This window comes from Aphelocoma coerulescens, chromosome 3 (assembly GCF_041296385.1).
Source record: "Aphelocoma coerulescens isolate FSJ_1873_10779 chromosome 3, UR_Acoe_1.0, whole genome shotgun sequence".
Lineage (NCBI taxonomy): Eukaryota > Metazoa > Chordata > Aves > Passeriformes > Corvidae > Aphelocoma > Aphelocoma coerulescens.
The window spans coordinates 95,795,209-95,820,216 of record NC_091016.1 but is presented as its reverse complement, the minus strand read 5'-3'; the positions used below and the strand labels follow the sequence as shown (position 1 = coordinate 95,820,216).

At 38.6% G+C, this 25,008-nt stretch overlaps 1 protein-coding gene across 1 annotated transcript in view; it reads left to right on the top strand.

Moving 5' to 3' along the window:
* COL19A1 (collagen type XIX alpha 1 chain) overlaps positions 1–25,008 on the top strand; it is a 185,008-nt gene that overhangs the window by 55,064 nt on the left and 104,936 nt on the right. The window contains exon 11 of the mRNA XM_069011349.1: positions 11,899–11,943. Within this exon, the coding sequence (XP_068867450.1) occupies positions 11,899–11,943 (45 nt within the window). The remainder of the gene's footprint in view (positions 1–11,898; positions 11,944–25,008) is intronic.

Below are 25,008 nucleotides of genomic sequence, written 5' to 3'. Positions count from 1 at the left end.
TGCTCAGAATTTATGGAAATGGAAACTTACCTTTAGGGAGCAGCTCTAAGGCTTCTGTGCTGACAGTAGATCTGCTGATCCCAGATTCTCAGGTTAGTGTAGGTGAGTTGGAGTACTAGGGTATGTGGTTGTTATATCCTCTTAATCTGTCTCCAAAACACAGTAAATGTCAAAAAGCTCCATTTTGGAAGTGAGAAGTTTCTTGGGAAAGCCTTAAAAATCTATGTGTAAGTGGAGACCTGGAAACTGTACCTTGAAGTGCTTTATTTGTCAGTAATTGAAAATGGGTTTCAGCTACAAGCACACCAACAATATGGCATTTCAGAAAAAGTACTGATATGAGTTAGTTCTTAGATTAGAAATTTCAGTCTATATGCAGTTCTATTTATTTCTGATTCACCCTAAATACTTTCTTTTTGTACTGCTTTTTTGCATTTCATATCTGTGTGGTTAAAAATTGAAGTTAATATTTAATGGTCTGTGGAACAGATATTTTTAGTGTAAACTTACATTTGTATCATCTGAGAATCTTCCTCCTGAATCTTCAGATTATGGAAATAGATGGTGATGATGATGATGATGATGGTTCTCTAATAAAGAGTAGCCTCTGAGATCTAAGAGGTTGACCAATGCTGTTTGCATTCCTAATATAAACCTCGGGGTTCAACTATTACATTGAGTATAATAGGCACAGTATATTACATTATTTTTTAAAGACCTCAGCAATATGTTCATATTGAATAATGCTTTTAAACATACATTTAGAATTATTGCATTTCAAATATTATTTGAGCAAGGCCAATTAGATTAATTTCCAGTTCTGTTGAAACTTTAATAGGATTTAGATTTGCTTTAACACCATGTTATGGTTGGATTAGCAACAAATTAATAGATGTTGTGTAGGTCAGGCAATTTTCCTTTTGACAGATCTGCTGGAAGGGAAAAAACATAGTTGCAATAAACTGTCAGTTGTCCATGAGTATAAGATCACTTCAGATTTTTTTCTAATGTGTTGCTTCAGATAATGGAAATATCCAACTGGCTACACTTAATTTTCTAAGCTGTTCATCTATAAGACCTTATAAATCTTTGAGAACTTTTTTCATCCAGAAGCCGATTTGCTTATTCCCACTACTCTACAGGAAATGTTCTTGTGGATATTTTTGCATTTTTTATGTTCTGTGTATGATGTTGGAGGTCAAATGAACTGTATTGTTATCAAGCCCATGTTTAATTTATGTCTGCACTGCATTTTTAAGTTGCCGCCTCTTCAAGGACATGCAGTGGCAGTGAATACCACTTATATTTGCCAAATGAAGAAACAAGACCTATTGACAGCAGAGGCTCTGCTTCTGCTGATACTTTTTTGATGACACAGAAACCAGCCCTTGACATATATCCCAAAGACTTCAGTCAGTTTATTACCAAAGAAACGAGAAAAAGGGGGAAAAAAAGGCAGTATACCTGCCTGTAGTTGTGCATGACAATGAATGGAGTGACCCCTTCATCTTTGGTTTTTCAGAACAACTTCTCTGACTTCTTCTGTTGGGTGGAAATAATTTGTGGGACGAAAATATAGGAACAAACTTTTGACTTAGTACTTAATGTAGGAAATGTTTTATGTATTTGAATATAGATATGCTTTATGTGTTTGAATATAGATATTGTGTGAGTTGTGTGCTTTTAAAGACATGTTTGTAGCAGAAAAGGAAACAATGTCAACTAAAGAGAGTTCAGTCTGGAGTAAGGAGCCCTGTGGCCATGTTCTTGGATGCTCTGAGCTGCCTCTGACTGCTAATCCTTTAGTTGGAATACGAAGCACCAAAACCTAGATTTTCAAGTGTCATTTAATTTGGGGTATATTAACATCTAATTGCCTGAACGGATAGGTGAGTCAGTCTTGTCCCAAAGATGGATAATGGAAAGGGATGGGAAAGAGGAAATATTGGTGCCTCCTGAACTCTGTCCATGTTATAATATGCAAATAAGATCAGTAGGGTTATTGCCATTTGCCTTTCTCTTAAGCAGTTACTTAACATGAGTCCTCTAACCTGTCCTGGCCCCCTTGGCCAAACCATGGTGTATCTGCTCCACTGGGGCTGCTGTGGCAGTAGGACAGAGCAAAGGAAACAAGCCCTTCTTCACCAGGTTATTTTAAGGGAGGATCTTATTCTTACTCGCATGGATCTAGTCTGCATGAAGGATAGCACTGAGCAAGAACTCAGGAAGTGCTGGTGGCTCCAGTAGCTTCATTAAAGAGGGAATGAAAGGCTTGCTAGATGTAGTGAAGCCAAAATGTCATGATGTTCAACAGAAACTTCTTGACATGACTAACCCAGGAAATTCATGGGGCAAGTTTTAATAAATATCTTTTGAATATATTTTTATATAACTAATAGTCTATCAGGTGATCCTAACCATTAACATGAGCCTGTTTAAAGAAACAAGGAAATATTCCAGTAGGCTAAGAAAGGTGTCATATAATGGACTGTAATTGATGTGGGATTTTTATCTGTTCAAGGCAAAGCTCTGCCCCTGCTGGTGGCTCTGCACTGGCTGGGTACGTGCTCCACAGGGGAGGATGCTGCTCAAGCCCCACTGACTGTACGTTGTTGAACATTCCGCTCCATTTCTGCAATGCTAAAAATAGTTGTCCTCATTTTAAAACACCAGGCTATTAGATTATTCCAAGGGTCTGGCATACTTAGACTAATGGAAGGCACATATCCATAAATTATCAAAACACTTAAATAGTGTTTGACCGTGCTGATTTTGCTTCTGCTAAGATGAGTTTCCTTGCTAGTAACCCTAGAGTATCAATCCTATTTTTTAAATCAAGCTACAGTCAGTGCCCCAGTAAATTTAAAAATAAAAATGTTTGGTTTTCATATTGAGAATGGAGAAGCGTCTGAGTGCTTCTTGGTGTCTTTGTTTTTTGTTTTTTTAATTTTGCAGAATCATGTCTGGAAAATGCTTAAAGTATTTCATAGTAATTGTTTCTCTTTCCCAGCCTTGAAGAGAATCTCATGAAGTTCCAGCATGTTTGCCATTATAAATCTTGTTAGTGCCTAAAATAGTTGAAATAGCAAAGCACATTCCAAGTGATTGATAAAAGTTTCTTTCAACACTTGGGGGTTTTGGCTCTTCTTTTCTCTTTTCTCTTTTCTCTCTTTTCTCTCTTTTCTCTTTTCTCTTTTCTCTTTTCTCTTTTCTCTTTTCTCTTTTCTCTTTTTTCTCTTTTCTCTTTTTTCTCTTTTCTCTTTTTTCTCTTTTCTCTTTTTTCTCTTTTCTCTTTTTTTTCTCTCTTCTCTCTTCTCTCTTCTCATCTCGTCTCGTCTCGTCTGGTCTCATCTCTTTTCTCCTCTTTCTTTTTTTTTTTTTACCTTTTTGTTCCGTGTGTCTGTTTTTAGGTAATATGATTCCTAATTCATATTTTTTGACAGTACTGGTAACAATGTTCCTGATAAAGTTCATATACTTGTATGTTAGGGTAGCCTCTCCTTTTATTATTTTTAATTATTTTAGTGTGAAAGTCCTTTATTTAGGGAGGGAAAATAGCTAAAAGTGGAAGTCAAGGTATAAAAACTGACATAAATGCATTCTAAGAAGGTTGTTAAATACATATATACAAAGCATCTAATTCTACCTTCAAAATTCTTAGGTATAAACCAAGTCTCTAATTTTATAAGGTGTAGCAGTGCAATTACAACCTGCAAAATCAGTAAATTATAAATATATTAAGGACCATGTTTATAAATATACTGCATATTTCCAAAACAGCTAAATCACAACATCAATCATTTTATATTTAATAAGAATCAATACTGATGGCATTGATGTAGGATTGTATTTTTGCATTGTTTTGTTGGAGAAATAATTATTTGTAGTACACTGATTAAACAATGCAAGACAAAAGACTTGTCTTTACAAAAAAAACTGTGACTGTGTTTTGGGGATGTTTTTCTAGTTTACAGTGATCCAATATAGCAGGGAAAATAAAATGTTATTATCTGGTAGCCGACTGTGAAGAATTTTTCACAATTCATCCTATAAATCTAGAGAAAATGAAGGGCTAAGGATTACTTGTAATGATTAATTAGAATTTTTCCCCAGAATGCTACCATGTATTGTACAGGGGAGAGCTGGAAAGAAGATGTTGGAAACTGTGCTGTAAGTGGAGTTACAAAAATGCCATTTTGGCAAGCTATTTTAAGATGTATTTTAATTGTTTTATGTCATGAGGGCTTTGTATTTATTTGCTTAATTATTTGTATCATTCTGATGAATAATCGTTCTTTTATTGGCTCTTTCTTTTTTTAAGATAGACTGGAGTTTTTCCTTTGTCTCTGTTCTTTTTGTATCTGCTTGGCTTGGAATCAAACAAGTGAACTTTCAAAACTTTCTTTTGTTGCTGAATTCTGGCTTGGACAGAAAACTCAGTTGGGTGGTGTGCAAGTTACTAGGGCCAACTTCTGTCAAGGACATCAGATCCATGAATGGAATGGAGAAAGCATTTAATTTTAGGTTCTTTTAATAAGTCTTCTAAGCTCCTATTTGAAGTCATATGTGCATAGACGAATTTTACCAGAATTTATCTCAGTAATTATAGTTTAATTATGACAAAAAGTAATGTACCTCATAGTGGCATATTTCATGAATCTGTACATGGAGGGTGGTTCTTAGCTTTGAGTGGCAGAGACAGGTTCTCACTAGGTCTGTAATTATTTAATACACTTTGCTAAGAAGGAAAAGGAAATTACTGCAAAATTTTACATTTTAATTCTAAATTAAATACTACTAGGCTTTTAGCTATACCTTTTCCTTGTAAAGCTGTATATTAAATGCAGAATTTAAATGTCTGTAACTCTCAACTCAAAGTTCTTGATTTACTTTTTTCTGTTGTTCAAATAGTCCTTATTCAAATATTGTAGAGGAAGTTTACTGTGCTATTCAGCTTGAATAGTGACCTTTTAAAAACATTTTTGATTAACAAGGTGTTTGGTTTTACTTATGCTCAGCTTCTGAAGGTAACTTTTAAGCATCTGGTTCCCTGAGTGGAATTTGCAAACTCAAATCAGATCCTTAATTTTCATGGGCGGTGCAAAGAGAAAGTAATTTGGTAGCCAAGGGTTACAGACAACTGTACAGATGACTTACTTTGCTCTTTTTTAAAAACATGAGTTAGAGGATGCAGTAAATTATCAGTGTATAGAGAACATTCACTTGGGAAGTAGGGCAAGCCTGCCTGGTTGCAGAGGATCAAGATTTGCATTTCTTCCTGCTAAGTAAGTTGGGCACTGGGAGATGAAGGAAAGATCTGAAACGCCCCTTTGAGCCAAGCCTAGAAAACAGCAGTCAGCTTTGTATGTACAGCTCCCTGTTGGACCTAAGGGTTGAGGTGTAGAGCCCTGTGTGCCCAAGTGCCTGATAGGTATTGGGGAGAGAGTGTAAGCTGTGGTATACTTGTTGGGGTTTTAGGTACTTGGGTAGAATGCAAGTGTCCTCTGGTGTGTCTTCTTCTGAATAGGGCCTGAAACAAGGCTTGAGAAAGCTTTTCACGTGATCAAAATTCTCTAATCTTTTTTTGTTGTCCAGTTGTCTGAAGCAGAGTACAGCTGTATCTGCTGCAGAAGTAGATAACCTGTAATTGTTAATGGCCTATTATTTGCAAAGGGAAAAGTATATTTACCAAATATAAGTTAACAGACACAAATAACCCTAGAAATGAACTCAGCTATTCCATAGAATAGGAATGAGAAGCAATACATGTCCAGATGCCTTTTTCTCTTAATTTAGCTCAGTCATGAGTTAGGTCTATAAAATGATGGCCGTGTACACCTTGTTTCAGGGGGAAGCTGGCTTAGTAGGTGCTCCTGGCAAACCCGGTCTTACTGGCTCCAAGGTAGAAGAGACACCAAACAAATTTCCAAACAAACAAACAAAAGTTTCGTTCTAACAATTTGCAGTCCTAACATCCTTTTTGCCAGCTGTACAGTATCTACATAAATTGTACTTGAATTACATATCCAGCTTCTGAGTTGTATAATGTGACAGAGGAACTTTCAAAAGAGAAAAAGGCATGTGGTGCTGGGGTACAAACCTGCCCAGCAGTATTATTTTGCATTAAGAGCAGTTGTCTAAGTCTTCAAACTGTACAGATCTTCCCAAGTACAAGACTGCAGATTCAAAAATTTGAAATTTGGGAGTCTCGAGATCTCAGCAAAATGAGATGAGGAGCAGCACTTTCACTCTTCTGTTTTAATCTTTTGGTCCTTTCCAGAAGTGGAGTATTGTAGGAAAGCCAGAACTTGCAAAAAGAGACATATGTATTATAGACCTTCCTGGTAATACTTGTTAAAATTGCCTCTTTTCATAGTCAAATTTTTTGTTGATAGCACCTGCTTTTAATGGCAAATATTTGGGATTAAATCTCAATGTCTGTCCAGCTAATTCCTTTTAGAAAATTTTAGGGGAAATAGTTCTGCTGCTTCAACAAATTAAGAGACCACACAAATCCCCATTATTTTGTTGTTATTAAAATGTCAAGAAAATGTTCTGCAACATGACCTTGAGGCAATTTGTGTATCTTTAGGGCAGATACTTCCTGTAATATAGCACAAGTGGAAGGAAGGAAGGAACAAACTTATTTTCTGCAGATGAGGTAGCCAGCATTTTGTTCAGCAACAAGATTACCACAGTCTATCAATTTCTGCATTCAAAGCCAGGGTTTCGCTGACTTGTACTGCAGGTATATTTAAAACACTCGAAATCAGATCAGCAATCTTGCCGTGCAAGACAAGCAGTCAATGGCTGTCCATGAAAAACTTGTGTGAAATGTTTTGCCTAACTTAATATGAGAATTTTGTCACAGAAAGGAGAATTTAAGTCAGTCATTAATGTGTTACTTTTCAAATTTCACTTTTTTTTATTTCTGCAGCATTTGAATTCTTTGAAATTACCAGTGGCTAATACTGTTATATTTTCTATACTGTCAAGTGGAAATTTCCTGAACTTCTTTACCTATGTTTTGTTGACTATATTTTCTCCAATTTGGAATTTTTTTTAAAAAAATTCAAATATGTGCAAAAAAATCCGGATTATTGCTGAAACACAAGGCATTAGTTGATCACTAACATTGTTACAGGCAGAGAACTGACTTGTTTAACAGCAGCATTGCTGAAAATGATGGGGAGGTAGACACGAGACTGAATTATGAGCTAACAGTGTTCTCCTACCAGAATGAAGTAAACCACATATTGGACTATATAATTAAAACTACACCTAGCAGATCAGGGGGAGATATTTTCACTTCTTTGCTTGGTGGTGCTGCACCTGGTATGCTGCATCATGTTTGGGGGGGTTTCTCCACCCTCACTTCCACAAGATATGGGAAGAAACCAGAGAGGGTCCAGCAGGGAATTAGTTATTTTCAGGGGTCTGGAAAACAAGACATCTGAGGAGAGTTTCAAGGAGAAAAATTTGTTGAGTCTGGCAAAGAGCAAGCCAAGGAGTGATTGAGACTGTCCTGCAAACCTGAGGAGCCCAGCTGGTTAATCTTCAAGGACAGCTTCCTAAAACCCCAGGAACACTCCATGTTGTTATGCAGGGAGTTGAGTGAGTATGGCAGAAGGCCAGCATGGATGAACAAGATGCTTCTGGCTGACCTCAGACAGAAAAGAAAGTAAACAGTGGAAGCAGGGCTGAGCTACCCAGTAGGAACATAGAAACACTGCCAGAGCATGTGGTGATGGAGTTAGGAAACCAGAAACTTATCTGGAATTGAAACTAATAAGAGAGTTTAAGGGCAGCATGAAGGACTTCTGTTAAGTTCATCCATGGCAAAAATAAAGCTGAAGAAAATGTTGACCTGCTGCTTAATGGGGTGGGGGATATGGAAAAGGCTGAGAGTACGCAATATTTTTTTCACCTTGTTTTTCCGTAATAAGTTTTGCCCTCAGGCCTCCCAGGTTACTTAAACATGCTAGCAGAGAGTGTGATAATGAACTGTTGACCACTGAAGCAGAAGAGAGTGTTAAGGAGCACTTAAGCTACTTGAATGCTTGCAAGATACCAAACATTATGCATCCAGGGGTGCCAGGGCAGCTGGCTGATGTCACTGCAGGGTTGCCCTCTGTCATTATCAAAAAATTATGATGACTGGGAAAGGTCACTGATGACTGCAAACAAGCAAACATCACATCCATCTTCAAGAAGGATCCATTGCACTGCAGGCCAGTCACCCATACTTCTGTCTCTGGGAAAATTATGTAGCAAATCCTGGAAGGAATGTCTGAACACAGGAAGGACTAGAAGGTCACTGAGATCAGCCAGGGTGGATTTACCAAGGACAAATCACACTGACCAACCTGATTGCCTACTCTGGTAAAATGACTGTCAGTGTGGATTGGGGGATAGCAGTGGATGTTGCATACCTTGTTTTCCGCCAGGCTTTTGGCACAGTTTTCAGACATATAATTATACTAGAATCTGTGAGATTCTGACTGGATAAATGGACAGCAGAGTGGGTAGAAGATTAGGGTCAGAGATGGAATGATGCTATGCAGTCTGACTGCTGCCTAATAACAAGTGTTGTACTCCATGAGGCAATGCTGGGGCAAATATTATTTAATGTCCTTATTAATAACATGGATGATGGGGTTCTTAGCAAGTTCATGGATGTTATCAAATACAGGGAAGTAGTCAGTGCACTGGAAGGGAGGGCAGGAGGGATATTCTCAACATGCTGGAGAAATGAGCTACCACAGAACTCTTAAAGTTAAGCAAAGGCAAATGTGAGGGCCTGCCTCTGAGAAGTAATAGCCTCCTGCCACAGTACAGGCCAGGTGCCAAATTTCTAGAAAGCAGCTCTGCAGAAAAGGAGTTGGGAGTCCTGCTGGATGTCCTTGTTTTGAATAAGGCCAAAGGCATCTTGGGCTGCCTCAGCAGATGCATATCCAGCAGGTCAGGAGGAGTGATTGGTGAGTGCTTGTGAGACTGCATCTGGAGTTCTGCATCCGCTTTGGAGCTCCCTGGAGAGGATAAAGAGCAGCTCACTGGGGTGAGTCCAGCAGAGACCCACCAAGATGGCCAGGGCTTGGAGCCCATGATGTCAGAGGGGAGGCTGAGGGAGCTGGGCTTGTTCAACCTTAAGGTGAGATGATTTGGAAAGGAAGGGGTGGTGTGCAGACTCATTGCTGTCTGTAAGTACTGGGTGGGTGTGGAAAAGTCAGAGTCAGACAGTTGTCAGAGGTGTACAATGAAAGGATGAGAGGCAATGAACACAAACAAGTTACTATCAGAGAAATGTTGACTCTATCTCAGAATAATTTTCATATAATGAGTTTAGGATTGAGTAAATACACAAATGGGAAAGCTAAATGTAGAAAACACTTCCATGATTTTTTAAAAATAAGTGTTAGCTGTGTTGTGTGTCCAGCAGTTGGGGAAGAATGGGAATCATAGAACAGCCCGGGTTGGAAGGGGCTTCAAAAGAATATCTGATCTGACCTTTCGCAAAAAAGGGAAACTAGATGAACCAAACAGAAATCATATATGTTTGTAAATTCTCTCAGGAATTAGCCTCTCATTTTTAGGTGAGGGTGTCTTGGTTTGAAAGACAGGTGTCTGCTAAGGAAGGCAGAAGCCTCCCTTGGAATGGCAGATGCAACCCCCTTCTCTCCAAGTTGTTATAATTTTGAAATCAAGGGGCTTTTTAGGCAAAGATGTAGGAAATAGGAATAACAGTTCTTTACTATTCTATATCTATATGTGTATAACAAACAAACAGCAATAACTATGGCAGTAACAGCGAACAATCCCAAACCCAGTCCCGGCCTTCTCGGCTGTCAGGCCCTTTCCCCTCGGGTGCAGTTCCGCTCGCAGCCGGCAGGGGCGCTGGCGGCTCCCGGTGAGCAGGGCAGGTGCGATGGTTCCCCCGCGGCTGCAGGGGGCGCTCCGGAGCGAGCTCGGGGAGCACGCGGCACCGGTGCCCTGGGATCCTGGGAAGGGATGGGACAAAGGCTTCACAAACCCCTGGGCAGCCGATCCCGGTGTCCGGCTGGACCCTCAGGAACAGCAGGCTGGAACGGCAGGGACAAGCACAAATCCCGGGTGGCAGACGAGATGTATCCAAACGGAGAACCCCCCCGGAGGTCGGGGCAGGCAGGGCGAGCACGGCTACAACGCAGTGAGGGCTCGGAGCAGCGGCGGGGCAGGGCGGCCACAGCCCGGCTCCTAGCAGGGCAGGGAAGGCGGGCTTGGGATCCCGGGGCTGCTCCGGCAGAAAGAAAAACGGCCGAAGAACAAGCAGCTTCCCTCTCTCTCCCAATGCCAGACCAACTGACCACACACTCAATGAAACAAAAAGAGCAGCCAGGTCTTTTGTTCTTCTTAAGCACCTGGCCATTTGTTCCCCTAGCAACAGTATGGGGGAAAATTCCTTTAACAGAAAAAACCTAGGAGAACTCCTAAAACCCCAACAGAGGGCATGTTGAAGTTCATTTCACTAGATACCATTTTACATGCTTGTTCTTGGGCTTGCCTCCAAAATTGAGCTGTTGATTGTATGAGCCACCCCTGCCAAAAGAAAAAAGCAAAAGGCAACCACTGTAGGTAGGTGATGAAAAGTCCAGAACTATCTGATAATTTATACATCTGCACACCTCCAAAGCTTTGAATTTAATTCCCAGATGTGTAGTACATGATCAGTACCTGATACATTACTTGAAAGATTTGATAAAATGCTGCTAGAAATTCTGCAAGTTATAGCCAGCTGTTCTAGTTAACTTTACTTAAACTTTAGACTTCTATTTAAGGAAATTATACTCTCTGAAGGGTGAAAGAAGGTTTAGACATTGCTCTGTCTAATTTTTTTAAAGGAATTTTAAAAACCACCGTAAGTTCCCCTTTGGATATTTTCCACTCTTTTTGTCTACAGATGTATAAAAACTCCTGTGTGTTGTACTGAGGCTATGAGACTGAATTCTTGGGACTGGAAAAGACATGCAAATCATCTCCTGCTAGATGATTTGAGGGAGAAAGAAAAAGTTTGGATTTTTTTAATTAGGTCATTTTTGTGCTGTCTGTATATAATTTTGCCCATCTGCCTTCTGTATGTCTCACAAAACATGCAAGTATACATTAATAAAAACCTAGAGCAGGTGTTATTCGTGTATAATATAGACAGACTGCAAACTGCATTTCATGAAGATGTTAACATATATGATTGTACATTATTATCCCTTTCTGACCTCAAAATTAGGAAATTAGAGCTGGAAAGAGCATTATAACAGGCCTTTTTACTGAAATACCATCAAACAAAGAATTTAGTCTGCTGAAATAACCTGAGCTTGAGTTAATAGTTTAAAACTCATCACTTCTGTGTTTTCTCTTTCTTTCTTATTTGTTTTGGTTTGTTTTTAATACTTGGGTAATTGGATATGGTTTTCAAAGTGAAAGAAATTAGGGGTTTTTTTCATAATTCATATCTGTATATTTTTCAATTGATCCAGTTGGAGACCTTCACAGCTGACTAGTCATGTTTAAAATTTAAAATGAAGGTTCTAATGTGAATAAATGTATTAAAATTGGTTCTGCAGAAGAATAGAAGTACTGCAATAAGCAGGTCTAGAGTCAATAAATAGTTGAGCATTTTTAAAGCTGAGAAAATCCCATAGGATGAATGGAAAAATAAATTACTCCTATTAATTGACAAAACTATGGAAAGCCATATCATTTTTTCTAGACAATTCCCACCTTTTTGAATGAGAGAAAATCAGCATCCAAATTATTTCATTTTTGTCTCATAATAAAAGTTCAGTGCAGTAAAATTATTTTAAAGAATACAATTACTTGAACAATATTTGTTTGAGATTTGTATTTCATCCTTTTGTGTTCCAGGGTGAACGTGGCTTTCCAGGTAGTAAAGGTGAAGACGGTGAAGAGGTAAATTATTCTGTCTGTGTTATTTATTGGTTTAACAATATGATATATGGCCAGCCAAGTAGAGCTTTGTTCTGAGTGTCTGCCTTAACCCTTTAATTAATAAAATTCTTAAATTTTTGCTCTGTAAATGCTTAAGAACAAGGAAGTTCTTTGTGTGTTTACTGAGTGCCATCAGGGCTTCTTTTAGATTTTTTTTCCCTAAGAAAAGGTTTTACGAGGAACCAACAGAACCTCTGCAGTGTCAGGAAACAGTTCAATAGCTTGTATTAAAATGGGAGCTAAACTGGCCTTGCAGAAGGCTGTCTTGGCTGATAGAATGCCAGCATTGGGTGGCATTAGATGATGCAACCCAATCTTGTATTACTTCTGACAGGTAAGTCTTCACAGGTCATCAAAGGCAAGTGAATCTGTGTTGAGGGACAAGTGGGAGGAAGAGCCAGATACCAGCTTGTCTAATAGGACAAAAAAGTAAGAGTGGTGAGAGTTTATGGTTGCAAATTCAGTTATCAACCACGTTCAAGCCTCTTTACTGGTTTCTCACTAGTTTGGGCTGGTTTGGATCAGGCAACCTGAAAGAAGCCTTTTCTTGAAACGCAGGTAGTGTCTCTGTGCTTCAGCCCACTGTCTAAAAAGGGTGCAGAAAAGAATTTCTGCTGAATTTATGTATCATAAAGATGAAGAATGACAGAAGCTGCTATTCTGGCAATATTCAGACTGATGAAAATAGTAAGTAGGGGGTATCTTCTGAATTTAAAAAAGTGTGATACATTTGTGAGTTAGGCTGCTGTCTTGGGGTGACCTTATGATGTGTATCCCATATCGCTGCTTTGGACATGGATATATTCACTCACCCACCATACCTCTTCAGAAGTGTCAGACAGCTTTCCAGAGTTCATATTATAAAGAAAGAATGCTATGGATTAACAGAATTGAAGCAGATTTAAAATTTAGAGGGGTTTTTAGGAGGAAGTATCCCAGTAGCCAAGAAGGAAGGGGTATCAGAAATAAAAACCAGCATCCATAGCAACTAACATTTATAATGTGAGGATTCAGCCTCTAAAAAAACCACTTGTTAAGCTTGAGTGTCTCTAACTCCACTGACAGATCTTATTTCCTCTGTAGTATCATTATTCATCAGTTCTGAAGGGCTTGTGGATTTTTTTTCTTTTTTTTTCCCTTCCCCATTATTGCTCTGCAGCTGTGCTGTGCTCTCCTCGAGTTTTATGAATAAATCGTGTTTGAGCATAGGCACATGGTTCCAGCTGTTGCTGCCACTCTCTTTGCTTGATTTCCCTTATTTTAAAGCAGAGATAAAATGACCCAACCACTGGTAGTCACATTTTTCTTATGTGGAAGCTAAACCAGCATGCTTAGACCGTTTTTTTTCTTTTTTGTCGCATAAATTCAGATGATCATTAAAAGGTCCCATTTAAAAATACTTCCAGTGTAACTAATAATGCTGCATTCAACTGCCCTTCAAATTAAAGGAAATATGAGACTGGAAGGATCTTTGCTTACCAGTGATCACGCAAAAATAATTTGGGCTAGTCTCATCAGAAGCATCAGATGTTTGTGTGGGAAGTGTGTGTTTTAAAGTTATGGGAAGTAGGTCTTCAGCAGTTGTTCAGTTCAGCTTTAATTCAAACAATTGTTTAAGGATAACAATTTAGAGTTTCAGCTACTAAACTCCAGTATAAAAAAATTATCAACACATTTGCGTTTTAACATAGCAGCACAAAATGAAATAATTATACTAATTTGTGTGTAACAAACATGATTACAAAGACTGAAATGGAAAATTTTCCTATTATCAAAAGTTCTGGCTCATATTGAGTTTTAAGGAACAAAATTTTTTCACACTCAATTTTGCATATCACCTAGGGTGAGACACAGCTACCTCAATGTGGGACATTTGCCATTCCAAAGTCCCCACAGAAGTACATGAAAATGAACCATCCTGTACTTTTGGTTCAGTGACCCTATCGTTCTGTAGGATTGAATTCTTGAAACCAGCTCAGCCTTGTACCTCTAGTTTCATCAAATGACAATAGTTGTTTATTGTATTAGGTTCTGCTTTGGCAGAGCAAGCCTTGGGGACATCAGAGAGGGAGAGACTACTGAGGTGACAGTGTGTCATCATTTGTATATTACTGTTATGGGAAGCATCTATAATGTAAATTATTGAGGGAGATTCTTTTCGGCTGTTTAAGAGTTCCTCAAGACAAACTTGGTTCTTCTTGAGGAATCCAAAAATCTTGATCTGCTTTCCTCTGGTTTTGGTTAGTGTTGAACTTGGTTCTCTCTTACAGAAGCCAGTAGTGGTAGGGGAAGTACAGACTGTGTGTGCAGGTGTTATGCTGCAAGTTTTCCCTCCAAGGGAAATATGCTCTCACTGTGAATTTCTTTTAATTCTCCTTTGTATTCTGTTTTCTTTGTGTTACATAGATAATGACACTCTTACATGATAGTCTTATAACTGCAACAAAAACATTGGTTTACCCTTTTATAGCCTGACTGAAAAAGTATATGCTGAGAGACGTTTTAATTGGTTTGCTGCCAAGAAGGCAGACTATATCATGGGGATCTTTCTTCTTCTAATACTGCTTAGAATTTTAATTTTACAGTATGGGATAGAAAATATGACTATTACATTTCATGATAATAGGAAGTCAGAAGGTACTGATAATAACTAGAAGAAAGCTCTAAAATCCAGATTGTTCTTGGTAAATCAGAGATGTTGCCTGAAAAAAACCAAATGGGATCAAACATAGAAAAAATGAGTGCAAAGAACTACTTGCAGGGGAGAATAAATATGAGCTGCAATAAACCCAAATCAAGTAGTACCTACACAGAAATTAAAATCTGAGGATTATTTAGATCACAAGCTGAATACAGGTAAATAAAATTGCAACTGAAAGACTTATACTAAGGTACTCCAAAGTGAACTATTGTCTGCAACACTGATTAAAAAGCCCTATTAAAAAGTACTATTTGGTACTGATATGGCTTCAATTTTACAGATTTTGAGAGGTGAGCACTGAGAATGACTGGTGCTAAGGAATAGAGAACCCTTGAGGAAGGACAGCATGATTGACTCAGTGTAGAGTCAGCTGAAAAAAATATGTGAACAGCCTTGAAATACATAACATTGCTGCAAGGAGGAGAGGAATGGTGTGTTTGTGTGTCTGTAGTGCATGCAGAGCAGTGGGCTGGAAGTGCAGCAAGGAAGATGTGTAGCCAGCCATTAGGAAAGGGGTTTTAATTTTGACACTGTTGTTTATTACAGAAGTAATTTCCTCTTCCAGTGGCCTGCACTTTTTATCCTGGTAACACAAAAGGGAATAAACTAAAGACTTGCTTCATGAAAACATAGGAGATTATCTTAAATGTCTTTGCCATTTCCTGTTAATGGCATCAAAATTACACAAGGTATCACTTACACTTATTTCTAATTGGATGAGCACGGGGAATACCAAGACAGCTTCTTTTTTAACATATATACTTGCTTGTTTTTAATATCCAGTTAATAGTTTTCTGTGATAGGACTGTAAAGCTCTGGAACAAGTTGCCCAAAGTGGTTTTGCAGCAGCAACTTTTTCTTGAGGTTTTCAAGAGGAGCCCTGAGCAACCTGGCCTGATTAAGAGTTTTGGGTCTGGATTTCAACCTCTGTAGGCTTCAAGATCTCAGACCTATCTTGAAACCAGCAGAGGTTGAAATCTAACTTATTCTTACTTATTTTGATACTAGAAGTATGTGCATCATTTCAGAGTTGGAACAGGCCCAATGCCTGTTAGCTGATCACAGAATCATGGAATTAACTAGGTTGGAAAAGTACTTTGAGATCTTCAACTCCAAACTATGACCTAACACTAGCTTATCAACTAGACCATAGAAGTAAGTACCACATCCAGTCTTTTTTTCAGTACTTCCAGGGACAGTGGCTCCACCACCTCCGTGGACAGTCCATTCCAATGCCCAGTCACTCCTTCTGAGAAGAACTTGTGTCTAATGTCCAGCTTAAATACCCAAATTAAACAAATAACTTTTAAGATGCCTTTTTCTTTTGTTAAATCTGTAATTAATTCTTTCCTCCTTGTTACTGCTTCCTTTGGTCACTCCAGTTAGTACTCTTTAACCAGGTCCCCCATTTTTTCTATCATCTTGTCTACCATTTTGGCTAGAATATGTATTTTCTTTAGTACACGTTACAAATATGATTCTTTTTGTATATGAGCTTGAACACTGAGAATTCAATTTTCTGGGACAAAGGGAACATGAACACCATATAGGTTTAATTAACATTTGGCAGTATGTGTGGAACAAATCTAAATTTTATTTGAAATGGGGTGAAAGAAAAGCCAACACGTTTACATGTTAATTATAGCTGATCAAACATGACTTGTTTGTCACTAATAGATAACAGTCATTTCATGAAGCTGGGAATCCTAAATTCCTTGCCTTGCTTAACTGTTTCAAAATGCTGGTATAAAATCCCTGTTTGTGTTTTAAGTCAGAGAGGCAAGGTGTGCTGTTACATTATGAAATCACAGGACTAGTTGATATCTCAGAAGACTCAGGAGTTGTGACAGTAGGAGGACTGCTGTGCTGGACAGGGACTCTTCAATTGCAGTTTGGCTGGACTGGCTGCTTTCCTTCATAAAGCATATTCCCTTTCATCTCACACTTGAAATAGAGGATTTTGAAACTGGATGTCATTGGACCTGAACTATGTAGCAGTTTATGTGCTGTGATATGCACTTGTAAACATTTGATTGTTGGTAAAGTTATTATTTTACTATAATTCTGTGATTAATACTTCTCCGTAAAATGATATTAGTTTAAAAGTTACATGTGTTTGAATAAGGGAAACTTTGAAAATAAGCCCACAATGATAGTCATTTATTATTTCCAGAGTTTCATCCTTTTTACTTTACATATTGCATGTCTTAATTGTGTTTTTACCTGTGTTTAAATTTGAGAAGAGAGGAGGAGTCTGGGGCTTGTCCAGCCTAAATGTAGAAAAAATTTCATCTGCTTAATTTTCTTCTAAACGCAGGATGTTCTTTGTATATATTTACTATTTTCTGAAGTACAATTTGAATTATCCCAGGAAACAGGGCTTCATCTATTTCCTTTAGAAGACAATTCCTAATAGATCTTAGTGTCAAGAAGATTTCCTGGAGGTTCAACATTTTCTACTTCATCCTATCACACCTAATAAAATACTCCTCTGTCTATCTTCTGTCCATTCAGAACACACAAGGCTATAAACTTCCAGGGTGTCTCCAGGTATGGTCTTTTGTTTCACTCTTCAATATGCTTGTCTTAAATAAGCATAAGTAAATGAAGAAAGAATCACCTTTCCAAGTCTAACATGCTGGTTTGAAGTTAGTCATTATTTACTGGTTCTAATGTTTTAATGTCTGTATCATAAAATTCAGTGGTAAAACCAGACACTCGAGTACTGGGGAAGCTTCCAATTTACTTGAAAAATAGAAGCTATTGCGAATAAATAGAAGACACTCACGAACCTCAAAGGTCTATAATTAAAAATACTAGAAAATCACAATAAAGAGAAGCAGTTAGTAACCCTGTGTACTAGTAGAGTGCTATTATTTATGAGCTGTAGATTCTGCTAGAAATGCTTCAGTCTGAGCAAAAGATTAGAAGAGAAACTCCATAAATTGCAAATCTTGGAGTAACCATGGACACAACCTGTCGGTCTTAATGTTTTTGGCGTAATGGAAGAATGTGCGATTTGCATGATAGACTTAGGGTCCTATTCCCTAGTTTGTTTGGATGTGGGTGGAGTCAGTGCCACTGTGCTGAAAATTTGGCTCTTACCTGTGCTAACCATCAATGCAGATACTTCATGGGGACAGGGAGAAGAATTTTTGAAATCCTTGAAATCCTATTTCATGCAGTCAAGACTGAGTGCTTTACCAGCTGGATATAAATGTGAATAGGGGTTTTTCATACTTGTTTCCTAATGCTATATAGGGAAGTGTACGAGTTTTCCTCATCTTGTAACGATTTAGTTACCTCTTTGCACCTTCTTTTGGGTAGCATTTTAGATCCTTTTTTCATGAAGTCATACAAGGTTAAATGTTGCAAGTTTTTATTTGAGATTTCTTTTTGTTACCAAGTGGATCATCTATAATCAGAGATAGTCTGGGGAAAAAGGAGCTTAGAAATTCTACAGGAAGTCTCCCCCTGAAATAAATGCTGTCACGTTGGCATCTTAGTAAGCTAAACTTTACCAGGGCTTATCAAGTAGTTCTGTGGTATTTGGCTTGATCTGGCCATCTTCCTACTGCTTAAAGCTCTTGCCCTTTGAAACAGGCTTAATCAATAGTGTCTGTTGAGAATAGTCCCTAGCCTCTGTTAACTTTTGAAGTGTGCCTGGGAATTATATGAGGAAATGCTAATTGGACTCATTGAAATGTCTGCAAAAAACCTTCACAGCTGGGGTCTATCAATTAAATTATATAGATGACCAAGTTCCAGGTCCTATCACTGTTTAATTTACTTACACATACCCATTTGGTTAGATTAAAGGTTCATCAGGCTCAGCATCCTGCTTATAATGATAGCCAGAAGTGGTGCCCTGGAGAAAAGCGTAAGGACAAAGTAAGCACGTATAATACTCTTCCAGCCTTCAATTATTTGAGACTGCATCTCAACAGATGTATTTTCAGTGAATTTAGAAGTCTCCAATGGACTTTTCTCCCACTGGAAAGTACAGTTTTCTCCTGGATTCATGTAAACTTTGAGCATCTGCAATATCCTGTGGTGAGGAATTACACCATTTATCTTTGTGTTTGAAGAAATTCTTCCTTTCATTTATTTGGAACCTTCTTCCTCTTAATTTGATTTGGTGTCCCCTACTTCCTTCAGAAGGTTCCTGTTCTCCTTTTCAGTATCAATCGAGAATCAATAAGCTTCCTGAGCTCTCTCTTTCAAATTGAAGAATACCAGCTTACTTAGTATATCCTGCTATGAAAAATGTTCTATATTGGATCATCCTTACTAGTTGGTTCTGCATATTACTGAGTTGTGTTCCAGTGTTTAAAGATGGAAGCGACAAGAACTTCAGTCTATGTAATATCACTGTGAAATTCTTTGGTTTATTCTCTGTGCCTTCTTGTCTCCCCACAGAGACTTTTCTATCCTCTCTTTAGCTTTGAATGTGGCCTCAAGATCTTATCCTTGATCCTTTTGAACCGGCTGTTACCAGTCATTGCATTTAGGAAGTTGTGTTTGTCTTCACAGGTGCTAAGGATATATAGGGAATATAAGGATTTTACAATCTTCATCATTTGGTGTATATCTACACTGAACTTCATTTGTCCTTTTGCCATGTCATTTCATCTTATAATGCCTGTAGTGAGTTTGTCACAGTTCATCCGCATCTGTTTTATCCTTTTTAATTTGGTATCTTCACCAGATCGTTGTGTACTTCAAAATGGTTTTCTTTGAGGTTTGAGTATAAACGCTCCAAGTCTTGCTGAGAATAATATTAGTGGAAAACAGATTTTTGCAATACATAAATGCTGGTGTGGACTCTCAACCTCTTTCTGCCTTGGATTATAAATGTAATATTTGAGAGGTGTGGAGGGCTTTTGGCATTAGAAAGGTATCCTTATCTTAAGCTCTGAAAATGGGCATTTGCACATACTGAGTACAATTGTCCAAACACTTCTTGAGCCTGACAGAGTTCAGAACTCTGATGATCTTTGTAGGTCCTTTCCAACTCAAAATATTCTTTGATTCTGTAATTTACTTTGGTCCACAAATCTCTCCAAAGTCCAATTGCTCCCACAATGTAGGAAGCTTCTTGCATGGTAGGCTGTAGAGGTTTGGTCCAAAATATTCACCACTTACTCATTTACCTTCTGTGAGATAAGAACTAGGAGAAAGCAAAGCAGGCACAAAACTCAAAAGAATATAAAGAAGTTTATTAACAGACCTAAAAGAAGAAAAAAAAATCAGACCACACCTTCAGAACACTTCTCCTCCCTCCACCTTTCTCCCTTCTCCCACTGACAATGTAAAAAGACAACCCTTGAGATTTTCAATCTGTTTACCACTTCCATAATAACCTTCTTCAGTTCATTTAGGGAGAGGAGAGGAGTCTCTCTTGCTCATGCTATGGAGACATCTCCACAAGAAATTCTCTCATGGCTTCAGTATCACGAGACAGCCGCCCAGGTTGGTTCTCTGCTCACATGTGAGAGTCCCTTCCTCCCACTTACAGCTTTTCCCACAACTGCTTTCGGGGGTCCAATCTTGAGCTACTGGGGTACCATTTTAAGGTTGAGCTGTTCAAAAACAAGGGTTCTCTTCACCCATCTCTGGGAGTATCTTCATCTCTAGGAGTAGAGGCCCTCCCCCTTCCCTGGGAGCAAAAAGGGTCCTCATCGTCTTCATCTTTAGGACTATCTCTGGGAGCATCTGTAGGAACAGAGGTCTTCTCCTTCCAATTGAAGCAAGAGTCCTCATCCCTTCCATCTCTCCCTGTTCAAACTTCTCATCAAATACAGCTGCTTCAGCATTTGCTTGTTTCAGCACAGGTACTTTTGCTCGCAAGTGCAGTTTGAACACTCCACCCCCCATGCTTCCATGAAATTACAACGGGTACTGTGAAATATCATAGTCCATCACCATCATAGCTTTACAACAGAATTTCAGCTTCTAAGCATCTCCCCTTTCTCCTCCCTTAGGATATCAGCTCTTCTTTCTTTATCTAATGTCTGCCGGCTTCATCTGTTCTGGAGGAAACTTACAGCACTAAAAGGGTTAATCTCACCCGGGCCTTGCAGCTGGAATTCGCTTATCGCTGTTGGTCCCATGATCTTTGCCGGACAGTGGAGCAGCTTCAGCCGAATCTTGGCCGCACTGGAGAGGGGGGTGGGAACTGGGCTGCGCCGTCTGCACATAGCAGGGATGTGGGGGGTTGCAGGTGGAACAGGGCCACACGGCTCCAGGATGGCTGTGTCCCGGCCTGGCCCGGGCCCAGCCCAGTTACCTGTCCCAAGGCTGGAAGCAAGAGAGAACTTTCCCAGGGTTTGTCCATTCTTAAATGTGGACCACAGAGGCATGTCAAACTTTTTTAAGTGGCTTGAAAAATTTTCAATATTCAAACTAGTCAGTTGATATGTTCTGTTAGGTCATAGAGGAAGCTGTAAGCACCTCTTTGCAGGAAAATCACTTCCAAAGTTATGCTAACCCATGACATAGGCTCAGATGTGGAGCTCTGGAAAAGAAAGCACATGTGGTGCTCTGCAGAAACACCCATGCCTGTTCTGATGAGCTATTTGGGGTATCAGAAGCATTGCAGCTTCCTTAGGGGGCACTGCGCTGAGATATGAGGTTTAATAGTGTGAGCAGAATGCCGAGTCTTTTGCATGTACTCCTTCCAGTAACGGTGGCTTCCATGCCACTTTGGAGATTTCTGTGAAGACACATCCAGAAATGGATGACTGGACGTCATTACAGCTATAGATGCCTAGAGAAAGCACTTGCTAGTTTAGAAACAAGGCTGTAAGCCTTTTGACTGGTAGCTAATAAATGGTAATTAATTTAAAATTAATGTAACAATTTTTATCTGTAACAAATGATGCACATTTAGCAACTGAGACCTGTTGTAGAGGATTACACTTTACGAAAAAGACTGTACTGACAGGTATTTAAGGAGAAGGAACAATAGGATAATCTAATAAACAGTATTGATGCTGCAATATTTAAAAATAACATTTGGCATAAATTGCATACATGCTTATGGAGCCTTGTTGTTCCTATAGTTTAGTCTCATACTTTGAGACCTCTTTAAAAATTCTATTTATAAAATAGGCATGAAGGCGAGGATGTAAATTTATAGATGAAATCACAAAATCATGGAATGGTTTGATTTGGAAGGGACCTTAAAGCTCATTTAGTTCCAATCCTCCTGCCATGGGACACCTTCTACTAGACCAGGTTTCTCAAAGCCACATTCAAACTGGCCTTGAACACTTGCAGGGATTGGGCCCCCACAACTTCTCTGGGCAGTTCGAGTCCTTTACTACCCTCATAGCAAACAATTTCTTTCTTTTATATCATCTAAGTCTATCCTCTTTTTCTTAAACAAGTTTAAGTCAATGGGCTTTTTATATGGGCTTTTGCAATTTTGAGTGAGAGTTGTTTACAGTGAGGAAAATTATTAGAATTCATGAACAATTTGATGAAAGAAGAAACAAAAAATGGTTACACATTACACACATTGGTCACTGTAGAAGAGGAGATGACAGAACTGTGTTCATGAATATACTAAAAATAGCACTCAGTGTGTGCATGTGAGCAGGGGAATCTTTCTACAGCCCACAAAGACAGATGTGGATGTTACTACTGAAAAGTCAGCAATAGACATCTTTAAGTCTCCAAAGCACTTTTTTTTTTCTTCACTTTCTAGCAGTAGTTGATGTTTATTAATGTAATACTGTCAATTATAAAAATGGTCTTCCTTCCAATCTCCTCCCTTCCAGTTGCTTCCTATTCCCAGTGTCCCTGCGCACTGCTATTGCAACTGTTTGTGTGATTCCTAGTAAAATAAACAAGTCAGGGAACTGTTTAGACCAAAAATGCCTCTGTTTACTGGGTTTATAACCCTGCAGATTCTGTTTCTTCAGACTGGTATGTGGCTATTCTTCAGCAACCAATGTATTTCAGAAGAATAGGCATCTTTTAGTGACTAAAAGGTGCTGCAGATCCATACAGATGACTTTTTGGGTTGGAAAAGAACAGTATGATTACTTTTGGATGAAGCTACACTGAAAGATAAACTTTGGGAAGAAGCCTAGGGGGCTGCAATTGCTAATGGCCAATGAATTCATGAAACCAGACTAAAGCTACTTCAGTGTAGGTTTGGAATAACTCCAACAAAATGCAGTGTTAACATCTAGTACTCTGTGCCATTTTCTCCATAAATCATTTCTTTTGTGCCACAGTCTATCTCATATGAGCATAAGTAAAAAATACTTTGAAGAAGACCTGGCATGACATAACGTGACATGGAAGTCAAGGGTATTAAGGCTGTAATAAAGGATCTGCACAAAAGTTCAAGAATGGTAAATTGTACAGAAGGATGTGCTAATTTAGCTAACCCAATCAGCAGCTTTATGATGCTACTTTATACAGTATGCTCATTCATCATCTATATGTATTGTTAAATTTTAGTTTAAGAAGCCAAAGAAGCTGGCCTAGAAGAGCAACTAATTTGCAACAGCTGCTGGTAGTTTCTGTGACAGTAGATGAAAAGTAGGTGACGGAGTTGTCTTAGATGTCTGCAGGGAGCATATCACTGATCTTGGTATAGTAAGGCCAGTACATATTGTGCACAGATAAAGAAAAAGGCTTTATCCATGTGCCCTTTTCAGTTTTACGTACTTATTGAAGGCTAGCAGTAAGTTAAACTCCTTCTGTTGTTGGTAGCTGGACAGTAAATACAGTTCAGATTTCCTAGGATGACCTTTGTAAAGAAAATTCTTCCCATTCAGTAGGCTGCAGAATATTGTCCCACCTATTTATTCTAGACCCATTGATTTTTTGCACCTTGCTGCACAGTGGTTCAGCTAGAAGAGAAATATAAATATTTCTATAGATGGTACCCATAAAACCAATGTGGGCTGTTTGTATGGAAAGTTGCCAGGAAAGTGGGAGCTGTTGATTTTGATCCTCTCAAAAGGAGGGAAAACTTCCTGCCTTAAATCTCTGTTTACTAAGTTTTGGGCAAAACGCAGAAATTTCCTACTTTTCTAATTATATTTTGAACTGACCTTAGTGAAGTCTGACTGAGAAGGGTGTGTTTATTTTGAACACAGATCAAGTCTCCACCTCAAATAAATATCCATCAGGAGTTGAATGTACCATGTCTTTAAACTGTACCAGGGTTTGTGAGAGCTTTATTGAAACGCCAGTTTCCTGCTCTAAAGCATGCATTTCTATGACCTTAATAAACTACTCATTGTAGTCTAAGAAAAATATAGATAACTGATACTGCTGTCTGTGTGGGCCTGATGAACATGGTTAATAGTCACAGCTACAGAATAGGCTATTATTCTGGCTGTCATGTGACAGAAATAAAGCTAGAGGTGCAGCCTTTGGCAGAAGAGATGTAGCAGTCCGTCAGCTTGTGCAAACACTTGACGCAGCTTTAACCATCTGCAGAATATCTTTTAGAGTATAAATAACAATAGCAATACCCTGCCAAAACCATGAAAGCATGTGTGTCTAAAAAATACTATGTTCTGTGAAAGCAGTACTATTTGTCAACTGCTGTCAAGAACAGATCAGCTTTCGGTTGCCTTAGGAGACAAGCCCTGAAAAGAAACTAGTTTATTCCTCCTACGGAAAAATCTTCATTCAACACTAACACTAACCCGGTATAAACAGAAACCTCCCCACTAAAAGGCAGATAGAATTTTAAACAATTGTAGCTGAAAGTCAAATCTATTTCTAGTATTTAGTTAAGAAATGGAAAAATAATCTGCTCATTAAATGAGACAGTTTTTTCTTTTGAGGTTTTAATCTACTGATAGATACACAAGATACTTAAGTTTAAAATTACTGAGGAATTTGGTGAGGGGAAACTTAGAGCCAAATTCAGCTATTAGTTTTGTTCTTGAGTGATATAAGAACAAAACTGTAATAGCTCAGGTATTTGTGCAAATTGAAACATGTATTATGAGTCCCTTGTGTTAGGCATTGTATAAAGACAGAGTTAACCATTTATTTAATCCAAGGGTTATTATAATTAAAATGTAAGAATTAAGACAGAACAACCAGACCTGGCTGGCTAATTAAAAAATAAGTAGTATGAAAAATGATGCTACACCCATTGTGCAGATTTTGTGTTCATAACACTAAAGAGGAATTGGGTTGAAGGGAGTGATTATTGAATGGGGATGAATGGTATGACCTCATGTAAGCCTTTTAATGCCAAGCTGTGCACTGAGTTTTGCACTTAGATGTCCTGGTATTTAAGTGTGTGTGCGCATGAGAACCGTCACAGGAGAAGATAAATGATG